This window comes from Dermacentor silvarum, chromosome 2, assembly GCF_013339745.2.
Source record: "Dermacentor silvarum isolate Dsil-2018 chromosome 2, BIME_Dsil_1.4, whole genome shotgun sequence".
In the NCBI taxonomy this organism is placed as follows: domain Eukaryota; kingdom Metazoa; phylum Arthropoda; class Arachnida; order Ixodida; family Ixodidae; genus Dermacentor; species Dermacentor silvarum.
In genome coordinates, this window is record NC_051155.1 from 122566248 (window position 1) to 122582628 (window position 16381).

Below are 16381 nucleotides of genomic sequence, written 5' to 3' on the forward strand. Positions count from 1 at the left end.
CAATTGCGGTAAAAAGTAGTTTCGTTTTAATTCAGTGCGCGCGTTGACCGCATGCCTTTAGAACTTCACAGTCACCATACACGATCGCGTTGATAGCAACCGTGATTTCGTCTGCAGCGGTTTTGGCGAGCAGTACTGTTTTGATTCAGCGCAATGTCAGAAACACTGCGGAATCTGTTGAGGATGGGGGCCAATTCTACCACGGCCAGCACGCTGGCACTCGCAGCTAAATCGCAATCAACGGACGATCTGTTGCCAACCTGCTCACTGACGAAAAAATAATTGAGATGTGCGTGCATTAGTGAAAAGCATGTCTACTCGGATAAAGACACGGGTCTTGCGCCACGGCCAAACGGGCCACACTGCGAAGGAATTCGTGAGACCTTCACTGCTGCAAGTGCTAATCAGTCACAAGGTGACGAGAATTGCGATTTCTGCATTGATTATGTGTGAAGAAGCAGGGATGGTGAGATTATTCAGTACGTAAAGGTGGATTGGCGTAGCAAGCATTTATTTATTGTTTATTTTTTTGATACCCTCAATAATTCAATATTCGGTTAATTTTTCCGTTTCTTTCGGTCCCGTAAATCCAAATTAACAAGGTTGTACTGTATATATAGTGCAGTTAACAGTGGTTTGCTCCAGACCAGCGTCAGTTGCACTTCGCTTATCGAAGAGACAGGATGTATGTCTAGTGTATGCCTAAGCAGCACTTTGCAATGTGATGAACACGGTTAAATCATGGATTCGGGGACCTCTAAGAGGTGTGACGTAATGCTGACGCATTTCTCTTGCTTTTACCCCTAAATCAGCACTGAATTTTTTGTCATGTAAAACTTGTCAAGGAGTATTCCACTGTGACCTGCTAAGTTGCTTTCTCACAGATATTGATTCCGTGTGATATTTTGTGTGTCAGGCTTACATGTGAACCTGTCTCTTTGTGGGGCTGAGTAATAAAGACTTACCATTGTTCTTTCGTCTTCTTAAATTTTTGTCCACTTTTTGCTTGCTAGGGCTACTTTCAGCTGAAGGCCAACCCTGGTACTTGGACTCTGCGCCTGAGACCAGGGCGCTCCAGTGAGCTTTATGACATCACGAGGTGAGTGTTTGGTTCAGAGCTGGTGCACTGAGGATTCACTTCATTTTCCTCCACATAGAGGGACAGTCAGCAGTTTAGAAGTTTCAGAATGGGATATAGGTGAAGCAATACGTTGAAGTCTAACAGGATTAAACTAAAAGCTTTGTCAGTCATGCTTACAGTCAAGTTTCTATGAACCTCATTCCTGACATGTTGCTTACCATTCGAGCTGCCAGAGTAGTCCATCTTTGTGCTTTCTGCAGTGATTGGTGTCATGTTTAGACAACAAACAAAATGCCAAGTTACGTACACCTTTGCACACTTCAGTCAAGTGTATTCAAATGCCTTCTTTGAGATTTATTTTTTATTTTTATTTTATTAATACTGTAAGCCTTGACGCGCTCTTACAGCAGTGGGAATGAAAATTAAAAAAGTACAGATTGCTAACAATTCATCATTAAAAAAAGAAAAAAAAATGATCCTAAAATTAAAAAAGAAGATTCGGAAGCAGTGCAGACTAACATAAAAGGGTACACATTAAACACTGAGTTTGGAATAAGAACTGCTAGCGGCATTCACATGAAATACAGTGACTCTGAATTGTAGTTTCAGTTTTGATGCATCTTCTTAACTGCGTTTGTTTTTTCTTGGCAGCCATGAGAACACGGATTCCCCACAGGACGCAAGTGATGTTCTAGTCGTAATCAACAGCTTCAGAAGCCATGTATTGAAAGTGAAAGTGAGTGGCACAATATCATCATGTGTTTGCATCACATAGAGAAATCACACACTATAAGTTTGCAGTAGTGATTGAGCTCATTCATTGCCGGTTTCTGTTCTTTGCAACATTATGTGTCTTCATGCTGCTTAACCAAGTCACTTCAGTGCCTTTAATTAATCAAAACAAAAGTGCATGGAGGTTTCCAGTGTCTCTCACTAAGAGTTGCCTGATTATTTTATTGCATAAGGGTCAATAAGCTAGTACAGTACGCTTCTGTAAATTTGACTCCGAATAATTCGATTTTTCGGTTAATTGAATCCAGATTGAAAATCTCGACCGGTACCCGTGCATTTCAATGGGCTCAAGCTATCATTATTTCGATCCTAAAATTGCCCTTCACCAAATAGTTTGAAGTTTTTCAGTCTTCATACACGTGCCGAAACCCTCATGGTGACGCCAATAGCGACCCCTATAGTAGCAGCATCTCTCTCGGCGGAGCTTAGCGGACAATGAATGCGTTGGAACACACGTCATCTCCTGTGGAAAATGCCTTTTTTAGGCCTGACCTAGGAATATTTTCAAGCAATAATTGTAGCTCACAATGTCTGTATTTACCCGATTCTAATGCGTGACTTTTCTTTTTCTTTCCATGTAAATTAATCCGAAAACTGCTTTCGTGGCATTTGTATGCTTTGTCACATGACACGGCTGCATGGCGACGAAGCTGGCTTTAATAACAGCGCGGCAAAACTGACTTTAAGAAACTCTGCCACTGTGCAACACATATTAGACCCTTACCCATTTTTCGTGCTACAAAATTGGGTGTGGGTTAGATCTCTACTTTGTTTAGAAGCTTTAGTGATATCTCTATGTTAGTTTTCTGCTATTGACACATAGAAAGCAGGAACGCTTTTCATTCGGGGGCATGTTAGAATCAGGAAAACAATGCCAAATGAATAATTGATCCATTATGACGTTTTATTCTGCATCTTGCTTAATTAGACCTGCTGGATCAATCGATCACTTTCATTTTAGAAGTATGATTCCCACTTTTATTATTGAATGCATTGTAAACTGCATTTGATAGGATGCTTTACGTAACATGACGCTTTACATGAGCTACCTATCCCACTAGGTTGGCAAGAAGCCTGGAAAGCAAAATGAGGACTTGCTTTCTGATGGAAGTGAGGATGAAAATGATCTGTGGAGTTCATTGTCGCAGTGAGTGTACTCTTTTTGCTCATTTTGGCTGGGCACACATTTCATCCATGCAGTGAATAACTTGCTTTTGTTGATACTTTGTGTGATGTAATCCCAACTGAATGCCTCCTCAATGTTTGCCTGCTGAGAAACCTTTGGTCATCGTGTTGGCTGCACTCAATTGGCTCTTTTCTTTTTCTTTTTAGTAGAGATTATAGCCATTTGTTTTATTCGTGTTTTGGTGCATTTTGTGAAGACTTGAGCACACTGTCATCTTGCTGATAACTTGAGCCAAAACCTGTAGCTAAATTCATAGTTTTTCAAGCACATCACATGGAATATAGGCTAGATCATGTTTGATCTGTAGGTTTTGGGTACCTAAAGTAAGGTGCACAGATCTAGTCATATGTGGTATTCAAGTAGAAAGAATTGATGTGCAACTTAGCTATCGAGGCACTTGGTCATGCCATTTGCTCTTTGCTTCAAACTTTGGAGAGTAGGCTTTCCCAAATCACTCTGTTGCACATCTTCACATAACTTCAAGTATTCAATCATTGTTTTATTATCATTTATTTATTTTTAATTTTTGTGAACTTATTTATTTATTGTGTGTGAAAACCACTAATGCCGCACAGGCCAGGAAAATGTCAATCAAATGTTTTGTGTGCAAGCATACTATAGGAGACTATTCTGCTTTTCTATGAAATTTGATAGCATTTTTAGAGTAGCAGTGTTATAAACATCTTCATTTTTATGTGTGTGTGTGCATATATGGCTTATCTTCTTTCTTCTAGTATGAGCCAATAACTAATGCAGTGACAGTTTAATGTTGCTTTGCCCTCTTGCGGGTGCTCTTACATGGTCACTAGTGGTCATTAGAGCTTATCATACGGACCACACACGGTACAATGGTGTTACAGCTCGGCAGCAAGTCGTCAGAGCTCTTAAGGCACCAGTTCCTCCTGCTTAAGGGATTCTATTGGCATTAAGCCCAACTTGATGCCCAAACCTTGGAAAGAAACATTGGGATCTTCAGGTACAGTGCTTAGCGATTAAAACGGGATACTCTGACAACATGGTGGCCGGCACTTTCTTGTGCCACCGGTGGGTGCTGGTGACACTTAGATGATGCATTTTTGTGTCACATGAAAGTGAGAATCTTGTTGATGCATCATAACTGCATTCGGCCCCCTAAGCAATCGCTTGGCGATCACCGGTGGTGCAAAAAGCGCCGGCCACCACACTGTCTGAGCATCGTGTTTAAATCGCTGAGCACTGTACACTTGTACCACAAAGGACCTTTCTTTTTCTTTTTTTTTTTGTGTGAACAGCAGTTGTGAGCTGTAGAATGGCCTGAATGTTTCAATTTTTTTTGCATGAATGTTGAATGATTCTCATAAAACATAATTGTACATCATTGTGGGGAGTCAAACCATTGCTTTTGTGACTTTAAACCGAACACTCTAACCACTCTACAGTGACCTTTGACTGCACCCGCCTTCTACAGTGATGAGCTGGGAAATGGGCTGACTGTGGCCATCCCAGCCTGACTGGATTCTTTGAGTTATGCAAAATGATGCACATGAGGTAGCAAAGAGGTCGTACAATGGGTGTGGGTTACGGATGAATATAAAAAAAAAAAACTTCACGCTGGCTCTCGCTGTTAGGGCATTCTGTTGCCACAGAAAAAAGAGACACTTGTCATTGGATCGTACAGTGGAGAGCCACAGCCAGGACCATCACACAACTGCTGTTCACAGTAATCGAGTTGAAACGAAAAAGTAATTGGAGTCTGCCAGCTTTTTTTCTCGCTCACAACACTGTACTTCTGGTGCATGTCACCGTGTTTAGTGCCTCTGAGTGGTGGCAGCTTGTTGCCTGCTGGACACACATATATTGTACAGCTTGCTTGGAGTTTGCTTAAAGTGGGTGCGGCGCCCGAGCGGTGCGAAAGCATCTCCTTCCTGTGCGCTCTTTTTTTTGTTTCCCTTTCTCTCTCTCTCGTAAACAGAATACCTATAGTTGGCGGCTTATTAACGGAGTGGAGGCAGATAGGCAAAGCAGTCTACAGGTCAGCCAGCTTTCTCTGCTCATTCTTGTGCTCAGAAGCGTGCTCGTGAGAGTGTCTTCTGCATTGCCAGCGGCGGGCATTGCTGTCCCTCTCTGTTGCGTTTTTTTTTTTTTTTTTGTCTGTGTCTCCAGGGCGGGTTTTTTTATCTGAGCTTATTCGTTTGCGGATGGTGGTCCTGACTTTGTTGGTGACAGTTGAGCACACTCCACTTGCCACCACTTGATATTACTCTTGACACGACACACCAGGCCTTGCTTGCTTGCACAATCGTTTGTGAGCAGATGTGTTGCCTCGGCTGTGCGCTCGTTTGTGAGCTAGCACATTGCCTTGGTTGTAATGCGTAAGGCAGATAATCGGTGGACCATTAGAGTTACAGAATGGGTTCGAAGGGAAGGGAAGCGCAGTCGAGGATAGCAGAAAATTAGGTGGGGTGATGAAATTAGGGAGTTTGCAGGCGCAAGTTGGTATCAGCTAGCGCAAGACAGGGGTAATTGGAGATCACTGGAAGAGGTCTTCATCCTGCACTGGACATATAGATAGGCTGATGATGATGGTGATAACGTTGCCTTGGTTGTAGGCTGTGGTCCACAGGAGGCGTGTACGGGGCTGTGGAGTGGCCATCACGAGGTCGCAAATAAACAAATTTAAGAGGAAGGAAAGCTTTATCTCAGGGAGTTCCCACCTCAAGATACGAGGGCGCGGAAGTTATTTCGCTTGGCTTTCATAGAACCAGTTTTAATGAAGTTCCTTAATTTTTAAGGAGAAAGTGAAATCCTATTGACTGCTGGTAGCATATATTTTTATTAGGTTTAAGATTTTTGTAACGAAAGTTGCCTAACATCAGCAAACATTTTAAAAAATGCATCAGGCTGACAACTTCAACAAAAACATATTACAGTGCTGCCAACTGCATAAGTTATAATATCCAAAGTAGACAAAATGAATATATTTCTCTTTCACATATGCTACTAAGATGTGAATAAAGCTTTTGTAAAATATTACATGGAATCTGTCTTTTATGCAAGCTATAAGATAATGCATCATATTTGTTTGCTTAAAACACTCCAATAGGCACGTTTTACAGAACTGCACTATCTATTTTTGGAGTGTAGAAGCTGTTAACCATTTGCTTCAAGTTTTATTATAGTTATAATTTTGGCAGTTCTTGTGAAAAATTTCAGGCCCGAAATATAAATTCTGCTTTTTGCACCCTTTTACTCCAGCTCTTATCTTCACATACACTGTTGAAATCCATTCAATGTATTTTTCTAGTCTAGGTTGCTTTCACCACTATTGAGTGCTTTCCGGTTTCACTGCAGTCAGCAGTTTTCTGTCACTGTCCACACTATGTGCATTTTTATAGTGCCACAGGGCAATGATTTCTTTAAGTTATGGTAATTTGTTTTGCTTGACAGTTACTGCAAGTCATCTGCATGATCAGCTTTGTCAACTATGGGCTAGTATATAAAAGAGTGAAAGGTGAATTCTGCCAGTCTGTGCACATCTGCTGACTCCCTGTCATTGTTTTAATCATGACAAAGAGGAACAATGTAAACAGCTCTTGCCGCAAACCAACCTGATATTCACCAATGTAGGGGCACATTAAATGATGGAGGAAATGGCACCCACAAAAGGACTACACAAGAAGCAGCCATATCAATTTTTTTTTCTCTTCTTTTGAACACCTTTTTACATTCTTTCATGCGCCTTAAGAGCGAGCTTCTTTTATCGAACAAGTTCTTAAAGTACTAATCAGCCTTTCTCATGCACATACACTAGATTATTAGTTCAGTCAATTATTTATTATTAACTATCTATAATTGGTAAACTGCAGTAGGCTTCCATTAATTCGACTCCAGTTAACTTGATTTTTCTGTTAATTTGATCCTGACCCAAGGTCCCAGCTGGCACCCATGCGTTTTTATGGGCCCAAATTTTCTATATTTTGAACCTAAAATTTGCCTTCGCCAGGTAATTCGAACTTGACCAGTCAGTACTCGCACGCCTGACCTCTATGATGAACCCAATAGCGACCCCTTTTGTGGCAGCAAGTCTTGGCAGAGCTAAGGGGACAGTGAAGGCATTAAACATGTACATTTACCATTGAAAACGTCTTTTTTCTGCCTGCCCTAGAAAGATTTTTAAGCAATAATGGTAGCTCACAATGTCTCTTTACGGTATTTACCGGATTCTAACAGTCCCCCTTTTTTCCTCTTTTTTTTTTGCCAATTGGGTTGAAAATTGCCCTCGGGGTGCAATCGGGTACGAACCCAAAACTGCATTTGTATGCTTTACCGCCTAACACTATTGTATTGCAGTGACGCTGACTTTAGAAAACCGGCCGTCTATTGCGCTAACACATATAAGACCGTTGCCCATTTCTCTTGCTAAAAAATCGGGTGTGCAATAGATTTTTACTTTGTTTGGGAGCTTTAATGTCATTTTGACGTTAATTTTCTACTTTGGACGTATAGAAAGCGGGGGTACATTTGAATCGGGGACATGTTAGGATTGGGAAAATACTGCCAAATGAATCAGCAGTGTGTTTTGGCATTTTTTTCTGCATGTTGTTTAATTTGACCCACTGCATAATTCGTTCACTGTCATTCATCCTGTCAGGGTCGAATTAACAGAAGTCGACTGTACTTATTATTCAGAAAGCTTTTTCGGGGGCTCAACTGCTAAAAAAAAAATTATGTGTCCTGCACAAGAGCTGCTTATGGTGTAAGCTCACAGTGTTCTCCAACTGTCAGCACGCATTCATTGAGGAACGCATTCTGTTGGTCCTGCAGACAATGCTTTCTTGTCTGTCAAGTGGTTGTACACTTACAAATGCTGCTCAGTACTATGCTTACTTTCTGCCAGTACCTACGCTAATGCAAAGTTTTACTCTACTTAACCGACACCCAACTGTCTTGCCTTCACATTTCCAGAGAGCTTTTCGGTGATAGGTGAGACACTTTCCATGCTTGGCATATAACCCGAGCAAGCAGCTTGCAACTAACCTGCTGCTGCTGCTGCTGATGCTGCTGCTTTCTGTGTTGGATGCCACTTTGCCGTCTGCACTATGCAAGAAACTTTCTTTTTCTTTGACGTTGCACTGGGGGAAAAAAGAAAAAGGAAATTGGCACTGTGCAGCTTTCAATGGCTCTAGCGCTTTGTCTCTGCATGTGATGTGCTGCACTCTGTTGGCTTTTTCACCCAAAGTCAGGACCACCTTGTTATGATGATGTTTGTGTGCTGTGTTGCTCTTTCCCAAAAACCTCAAAAGGCTTTTTTGCTTGTATGTGCATGCTTTTCTCCTACTTTTTTTTTTTTATCCTGGGGCTCTCAGTGAGGCTGCTTGCTGCATGCTTTTTGTTTCTTCTGGGCTTCTTTCCTATGAACGAGATCATTTCTTGTGCATTTAGTGGTCTAACTCAATGTTTTCTTTCCTTGTCTTCAATTGCACATTAGCTCTATTGTGGGCGAGCCATCGAAGAAAGATGAGGAAGAGCAGGATGATGTCATCAACATATTTTCGCTTGCTTCAGGACATCTCTATGAGCGACTCTTGAGGTGAGTGACACGTGTACTGGCGTTGAGCTTGTTGTTATCTAAACTGTTGTGCATTAGGGTCTGTAACTCCTTTATGAGGTTGTTAGGCAACTGTGCGAGATCGGTGACACATCCGCTCATGGGCCCCGCACAGAGGACCACGAACGGATGTGTCGCTTTAGTAGACAGAGCTGGTGTGCCTCAAGCTTCTAGCTGGTGGGCCTCAGACTTCTTACTGCCATTTGCTCAATCAGCTTCATTTCCCTTTATTGCACTGAATCGAGCTATCACCATTGACAGAACCAAACAGCTTGCCATTGAAGGGTTCTTTTCTTTGCCTGGTGGACAATTCTGGAAAGATAAACTCGCGTTATATACTACGGTAAACCTTCATCATTTAGACCTTTATTAATTCAGAAAATCAGATAGTTCGGACTTGTCTTCTGGTCTTGGGAAGCGTATACATTATTTAATGGCATCAAACTCTAATTCAGACAGATTCCCACACATTGGTTAATTCGGACAACCTTAGGGGCATGCCGAGTGCCACAGAAGACCAATAGCGGCGCTAGTGTCCTACGAGACGAAGCAGCGGAGTTCGCATCATCATAGTCATCAGTGGTAACTGTACGAAAACGCCAGAACGCTTCATGCCTCTTTGTGCCTTGATAGCCTTTATTTTTGTGTTTACCGTGCGTATGACACCATGTTGACCACATGCCTTCAGCACTGCGTCTTTTCATCATGATTCATGATGCGACGCAATCATGAATGATTGCGTCGATAGCGACTATGGTTTCATCCACAGAGGTTGCGGCAAACAGTAGTGTAATTTTGGCATGGGGTGTGGGTTGGCCGCATTTGTTCAGACCTGCGTGGTTTCGCTTGCAGTAGTTGCGGAAAAGAGTCCACACTTCATTTGAGCAAAATAGAAACAGGATTAGGAGATTCATTCAGTAAAGAAAATTGTGTTAATGTTCATTAACACAATTTGTTCATTATTCTCTTGATACCTTCGATAATTCGACATTCCGTTCATTCTTACTTTTTTCCCAGTTCTATTAAATTCAAATAACCAAGGATTTAGTGTACAGTTGGTGTTTCAGATACACTGAAATGGTATTTAATAAAGGGGGTGCTTGTCAGATGCTGTCAGCTTGAATTTAAATGCAAACAGCAACAAATGCATTTTACACGCAATTGCACAGAAGTGCAATGTGTAATCACTCTGTAGCCAGTTTTTAAGCATGGAGTAGTCCCAAGTGTACGTTTTGGAGTCTGAATTAAGCCACTGTTTCAAATGCAGGTGAAATTGAAATGAAATAATGGTTTGGAGTAGCTTCGAAATTTTTTGCATGTTAATTTATGTTGATAGTACATTGCCATTGCATTATTTGAGCTCTGTGTGTTGATATAGTCAAACCTTGTTATAACAAAGTTGCATTCCACTGAAAATTACCTTAGTTGTATTTGATACTTGTTATAAGCATGCCTTCATTACATGACACTATCAGTGAGGAAACTTTTAGTTTGTTATATTTGATAATTAGTTGCACCCATGCTCATTATATCGAGGTTCGACTGTACCAGTGAGGTGCTATAGAAAGCTTGAATTCAGTTACTTGTAGATGTCTCTAATGTTCGAATGTTTTCTTTCTCTCTTTCTTTTTTCCAGGATTATGATGCTCAGTGTGTTGAAAAACACAAAGACGCCTGTCAAGTTTTGGTTCCTCAAAAACTACCTATCCCCCACATTTAAGGTGATTTTACATGCTTCATGTCCTCTAATATGTCAGTATAGCAACTCATTCAAACAGTTACATGATTCCGTATAGTAATTCTCTGGAGGCAGTTTTATTTAATTAGGAACAAGGTACTCTGTAACAATCCTACTTGGCAGTATTTGCCTGGGTTTTTCCATATGTGTAAATGTTAAGCTGTATCATTTACTTTGGCCAACCTCCAGTTTTTCACTAAGCATCCACTGTAGCACTTAATTAGCCATGTTAACACAATGTCTCACTTGCTGAGCATGGTGCTGCAACACGCTGAAAGATAATGTAAGAACATGCATATAAACATAGGCTTGAATGCGATACAGGGTGCAATTTTGTGACTGTCAAAAGGAAAAAAAGAAAATATCTAGAGCAGGTCACCACTCTGTTTCACGAACTTGAAAAACCTCCTGATCAGATGCTTGTGTCGTCCACATTCCACTACAAACGTGGATGACACACTATCTTTTCACTGAGGGGCTTAAGATGCCAAACTGGAGATGTCTGTGCCGCCGGGTTTGTCTTGTTGTAGACCAGGGCTTCCCGCAAATGGCATTTTATGGTGTTGCGAGCGGCCAAAACGAATTCGGCCCTGACCCCCACTTAGACGGGTCTTTACATTGGAGTTTGGATTTAATTAAGCCACCGCACATCTCGTATGCACTTCATGGAAAGACTATCGTGGCAGCGGGGCACAAAACTCGTAACTGTGCAATTCGTGAGCTAGCAGTTCACGCTGAGTGTGTTTCATTCGTGCTTGCAATAGGCACCGGGCGGCCGTCGTAAGGCGCCAGCGGCGCGCAGGCGATATGCTGGCGAACAGCGCCGTGAACGGCAGCTGTCGGAGCACTGGCATGTGAAGCAGACGACGGGGCGAGGGCGCTCGGTGCTTCCAGTGATTTGGCACTGCGGGTTTTAAGGGCCAACGCACCGGAAAACGCATTTTCGTGTGTCTGCTTTTGAGAAAGGTCATCACTTGTACGACGCAGATCACATTCGTGGCATCAGGTATATTATATAAAGCAGAAAACGAGCGCAAATTGCGCTGCAAATGCACCACGCGAAAGGAGCTCACCGCGGCAAGCTAAGACGTGGAACTCCAGCAGTTATATTCCAGATCTTATTTTGATTTGCGCTTTAACGTTACCACGTATTTAATCATGGAAATATGCGAATAACACAAAAATTAGGGACAGAAAAAAAAAGAAGACATACGTCTTCCTTATTCTGTTGAGCTGCTTCACCGATCGCACATGTGTCAGTAAGTTCCCGTTCTCTGTCCGTTGTAGTTCTTTTATCTTTGCAAGGCTTCCCCATTCTTAATTGCTTATAAACTAGCCCAATCTTCAGTCACGGCCCATTTTATATAGCTTAGCGCGACGGGAGCCTTCGGTGGCGGCGAGTGTGAACACGCCACTGCGTTGGCGTTCGCTGTTGATGCACAGCACAGTCGTGTGCCGGACGCAACCAGAGTTGGGAATTGCTAGCAAGGAAAATGTACATTAAAGGAAGACTGATACACTAATAAGACGGCAAAATGACTACAAATCTGAGTGTTCGCCTTCGGTGCCCAAGCTCCGGAGCTGTTACACTGCGGAGGTGAAGACAGGCAAGTGGAACACGAAGCGAAACAGCACAATAATGAACAAAATTATCGTATACGCAGCTTCGTCGCACGCCGCCATGTTTTTTTGGATTGGCTAGGTATTCGTCTTGGCCGGCATTGACTTTGCAACACCTCATAGTAAAAGAAATGACGTTTTTGTTGAGAAAAAATAGATTAAGTTTGTTTTTATTTATAATACCACGTAAAACAATCACTTTTTAGAAGTTTTTTTTTCTTTTTTATCTACATATTCAATAAACGCGCTCGTCTCTGTCGCCATGTTTCTTTACAGCGAGTGCACTCCGTTTTCCCGTTTAGCACCGCGTAGCCTTAAGTGTCACTCAAGGTCCCGAAGTGCACTCCCCGTAAGTGCACTTAACTTGCCCGCTTGACAGGGGTATAACAGCATCTGTATAGTGTCCGCAGTCACCAACACAGCGGCCAGAGGGATAGGGTCAAGAACGAATGGAGCACCGGAGTGCTGAGTGGCACACAAGAACAGACGGCTGTACGGGAAACAGTGATTGTTTCCAACAGAAAGGAAGACAGGGGAGCGCACTGCGTCAGTTCGGAATCCGAAACTTGACACAATAGTCTGCATGGTCAACTTATTGCCAAAGTGTGAAGATCGACCACATAAATGGCATATTACAACATGAACCAAACACATTCACGAGCAATTTGCAGTACAGGTGTGCTGGTGGCAGCATGGCGCATATGCATACAGTCTGGTTTGCTTCCATGCTGCATCCATTTCTGCCATTTCTGAATAAAATGAAATGTACCAAGCACTTCAACGCGCGCGCGCGGGGGGGGCACTACGATCTCGCAGACATGCGACACAGAATTGTAGCGATTTGGGCCTGTTGGTTGTACATCGGAAATAGTTGCTAAACATAAAGAAAACGGCACGTGATGGTTGGTTGGCGATGCACTGCAGTTCCTGTCAATGTAGACCTCTTTTTGAAAAGTGTGCTGTTGTCAGCAGAAGTGACCATAGGCTCACCCGTGAGATAATAGAAGCTGAAAAGATATCTTCATTAGGCTCAGCCTGTATCAGCACTCCTTCTGTACACATGTCCGATAAAGAGCTGTCCTTTCTTAGAAGGCACTGTGCGCATGTGCAGCGGTAATGGGAACATAGTATAAACACGTGTGGGGGTGAATAAACCTTGTTGGTAGTTTGCACTCGTCTGTGTCTCATGTGCTCTTTTGTGTCTGTGTATTTGCGCTTCAAACTATTTCCGATGCGACACAGGTTTTAGGGTTAGCATTACAATCAGTGTGTCAAAGACCATTCTGCAGCGCAGACAACTTCCTCCTGCATTTGTGTGCAAAAATTAAGTAAACTTTCATGCATTCGGCACAGCCTTGCAGAAGTAAATTGGTAAATTCCCGCTTTTCATGGTCGCGGGAAACTGCGAGACGTGTGGAGGTTTGAGATAAGTTTCAGATAGGCATATATTGCATTTCGAATGATCGATGTATCAAACTACTTTGTGATCCCTTTCAAGTTTGATACAGTAGAACCTCGTTGATATGATCCTGTTTTGTATTTTCCTGCCACCAAGGCTCGCGATCGAGAACACGAAAAAATGGCCCAATACAGTTACATGTCTTTTTTACCTAGTTAACATGTTCCCGGAAAATGTGGTTTTACGGCACCAACATTCAGTACATCGTCAAACTGCGATTGTATGGTATGTTTGCTGGCTGCTAGATCCCACGTGAACAAGTAAAGGCACGAGGCACACGCACGTCGGAGAGCACTGTGCTCCCGCCGCCCTACAGTGCAGTCAATGGCCAAATGTTCGGACACCGATAATTCGGACATGCTTCACTATTCAGACAGCCCCACAGCACTGCCACTAGCATCATAGAGTCGGTGTATGAGGCACGACCAAAATTTCAGACACCTTACAGCGCGTTGTAGCAATAATTCGGACTCCGACTGCAAAACTGTGTGCTAATTTGGCCACTGAGTCGAGCAGAAATGGCAGTATTTTTGTTTTGAGACACCACAGCCATCAGTTCGGTCAACCATTCCCGCTGAGTGAGCACGTCAAAACTTCCCACCAAAATACCCCACCCGAAAAAGCTGCTGACCCAGGCTGAATTCGAGGAGGGCAAACATAAGCTTGCAGAAGCTGCAAAAACAACAGTGCACATCTCGGGCTGGTCGGGCCCCGCCAGCTCGGCGCACGTGGATATCTTGTGCGGTAAGCATTTGCGCAACGCTCTGCATTGCGTAGATGTCGGCGTCAGTTGAGGCTGCCAGTTTTTATAATGGCTATAGATCATGCATTTTCCCAGTTAGTACGTTTTTTTATGTGTGTGTGTGTTTTTTTTCCCCAAACTAATGAACGACATTCTGCTGTATGTCTGGGATCAACTGTACTAGTATGAGCTTTTAACCAATTTGGCCTAAGTGAAATGAAGGGCTATAAATACAAAAAATTTTATGTGGAGGTAGCCACAAATCGAGAGTCAAATATGGTAAATCAAGATTTAAAACATTTAATTAAGCCTCAAAGCACAAGTAGCAAATTTCTCATTCAGGACCTTTAGTTGTTTTGTCTGGGTCCACATAAGAATATCATTGGCATAGAATCACGAGACAGAAGTAACAAGCTGGGTATATGCTCACGTAGAATGTGTTTCAACGCTATAAAACAGAACAAAGAAAAATACTCATTTGCATTGATGCGCAGGGCACATGTGCAACACACTTCAGTGATTTCAGCGACCTCGAATGAAATGTGTTAAACCCGTTGACTGCAGGACGTGCTCCCTTACATGGCCAAGGAGTACGGCTTTCAGTACGAGCTGGTGCAATACAAGTGGCCGCGTTGGCTCAACCAACAGACCGAGAAGCAGCGCATCATTTGGGGGTTAGTCAGTGCTACATCCTGATGGCATCCTTTAATCTCGTTACTTTGCCTATACTCTGTGACAATCTAAGTATTCACTGCAGTTGAAACTCGTAATTACAAAGTTGCATGCAACATAAGAACACCCTCGTTATATTCAATATTTGTGATGAGCGTCTATTCGTTACATGCTGACATTGGCAAAGCACATTTGAGATTTGCTTTGTTAAATCTGATAGTTTATTAAATTTGTGTTCGTTATGTCGAGGTTCAACTACAAGATCCAACTGCAAAACCACACTGCATTTGCCTTCCATGTTTCTGCGCACCAAAACATAGTTCCCGAGAGACGGCAACCTTGAAAGAAGTTTGCCTCTGCTGTGGCATCATGGAAAGGAGTGAATTTAATTGGCTGGCACAGCTATACAAATTCTTTGAGTTGGACAGCTGTGTATTTTCCATTCGTTCTTAAGTTGCCGCACACGGTAGCGCTGTACGGCAGTTCCAGCTGCTTCCAAGCTTGGTGCTACTGCTTCGCGCTCCTCTGAAGGCAAAATTTTGCAGGCAAGATGATAAGCAGTGAGACGTAATACAAGCCCTGCATTGCGAATCATTTTGTCATTTGTTGCCTTCAGTAAAACTGAAAACTACTCTATGTTTTTGATTGGCCACTGTGAGCACTATCACTTACACTACGTGCTGATTGACAAAAGCAGCAAAAGTGAACGTGATGGCAGGAACTCATATCCTCACTAATACCCCATCACAACTAGTATTTCTATGTCATGTATTATACTTTTATTCTGAAGCCACCATCAAGTTAAGTGAATTCACAGTAGTTAATGAGTAAAAAAAAAAAATAGACAACACCTGTCTTGAACGTAAGGCCAACTAGGAGAAGGCAGCAGTGAAATACAATAGAATGGTGTCTTCACTTATGACTCAATTAGTGAACACTTTATTTAATATGTGACACGTAAAAAACTTTTTCTCGTGGCAGAACGTCACTGTATGAAAATGACATGTCTCAATTTCTTGTCGCTTTCTTTTTCACAAAGTTCGCTACGCTTAGTTGTATAGAGTGCACTTCAAAAACTGAACAACTCTGTTTAATCACACTGCAAGCTTACATTTCGATTTTCATTGGCGTTTTTTTTTTTTTTCCTTATCTTTTAACAGGTATAAAATATTGTTCCTGGATGTATTGTTTCCCTGGATGTGAAGAAGATCATCTTCGTCGATGCTGACCAGGTGAAGTATGATTTGTGGAATCTTGTTTGAATAGCTGTGGTAGAACAGTGATACTTGCATTAAATCTCAGGTTAACTGTTATGTTATCCTGTCTCTAATGGACATGTCTTATGTGTACCCTATGTGTACACCTCCCTATTTGTACACCAACCAAACCCTTGTAGGGTTTTGGTTAAAATAAGTTACATCGCAAGTGAAAGCCTTGTTTTAAATTAATGTCTTATTGTCAAACACTGACATTGTCAGCTGCTATTATGTTGCTTACGCTATTG

At 42.3% G+C, this 16381-nt stretch overlaps 1 protein-coding gene across 1 annotated transcript in view; it reads left to right on the top strand.

Annotated features, from left to right (window-relative positions):
- LOC119441725 (UDP-glucose:glycoprotein glucosyltransferase 1-like) overlaps window positions 1-16381 on the top strand; it is a 196616-nt gene that overhangs the window by 162871 nt on the left and 17364 nt on the right. Inside the window, 10 exon segments of the mRNA XM_037706328.2 lie at window positions 1014-1099; window positions 1733-1817; window positions 2935-3020; window positions 5011-5070; window positions 8004-8021; window positions 8527-8628; window positions 10283-10367; window positions 14770-14879; window positions 16038-16069; window positions 16072-16109. Coding sequence (XP_037562256.1) covers window positions 1014-1099; window positions 1733-1817; window positions 2935-3020; window positions 5011-5070; window positions 8004-8021; window positions 8527-8628; window positions 10283-10367; window positions 14770-14879; window positions 16038-16069; window positions 16072-16109 — 702 coding nt within the window.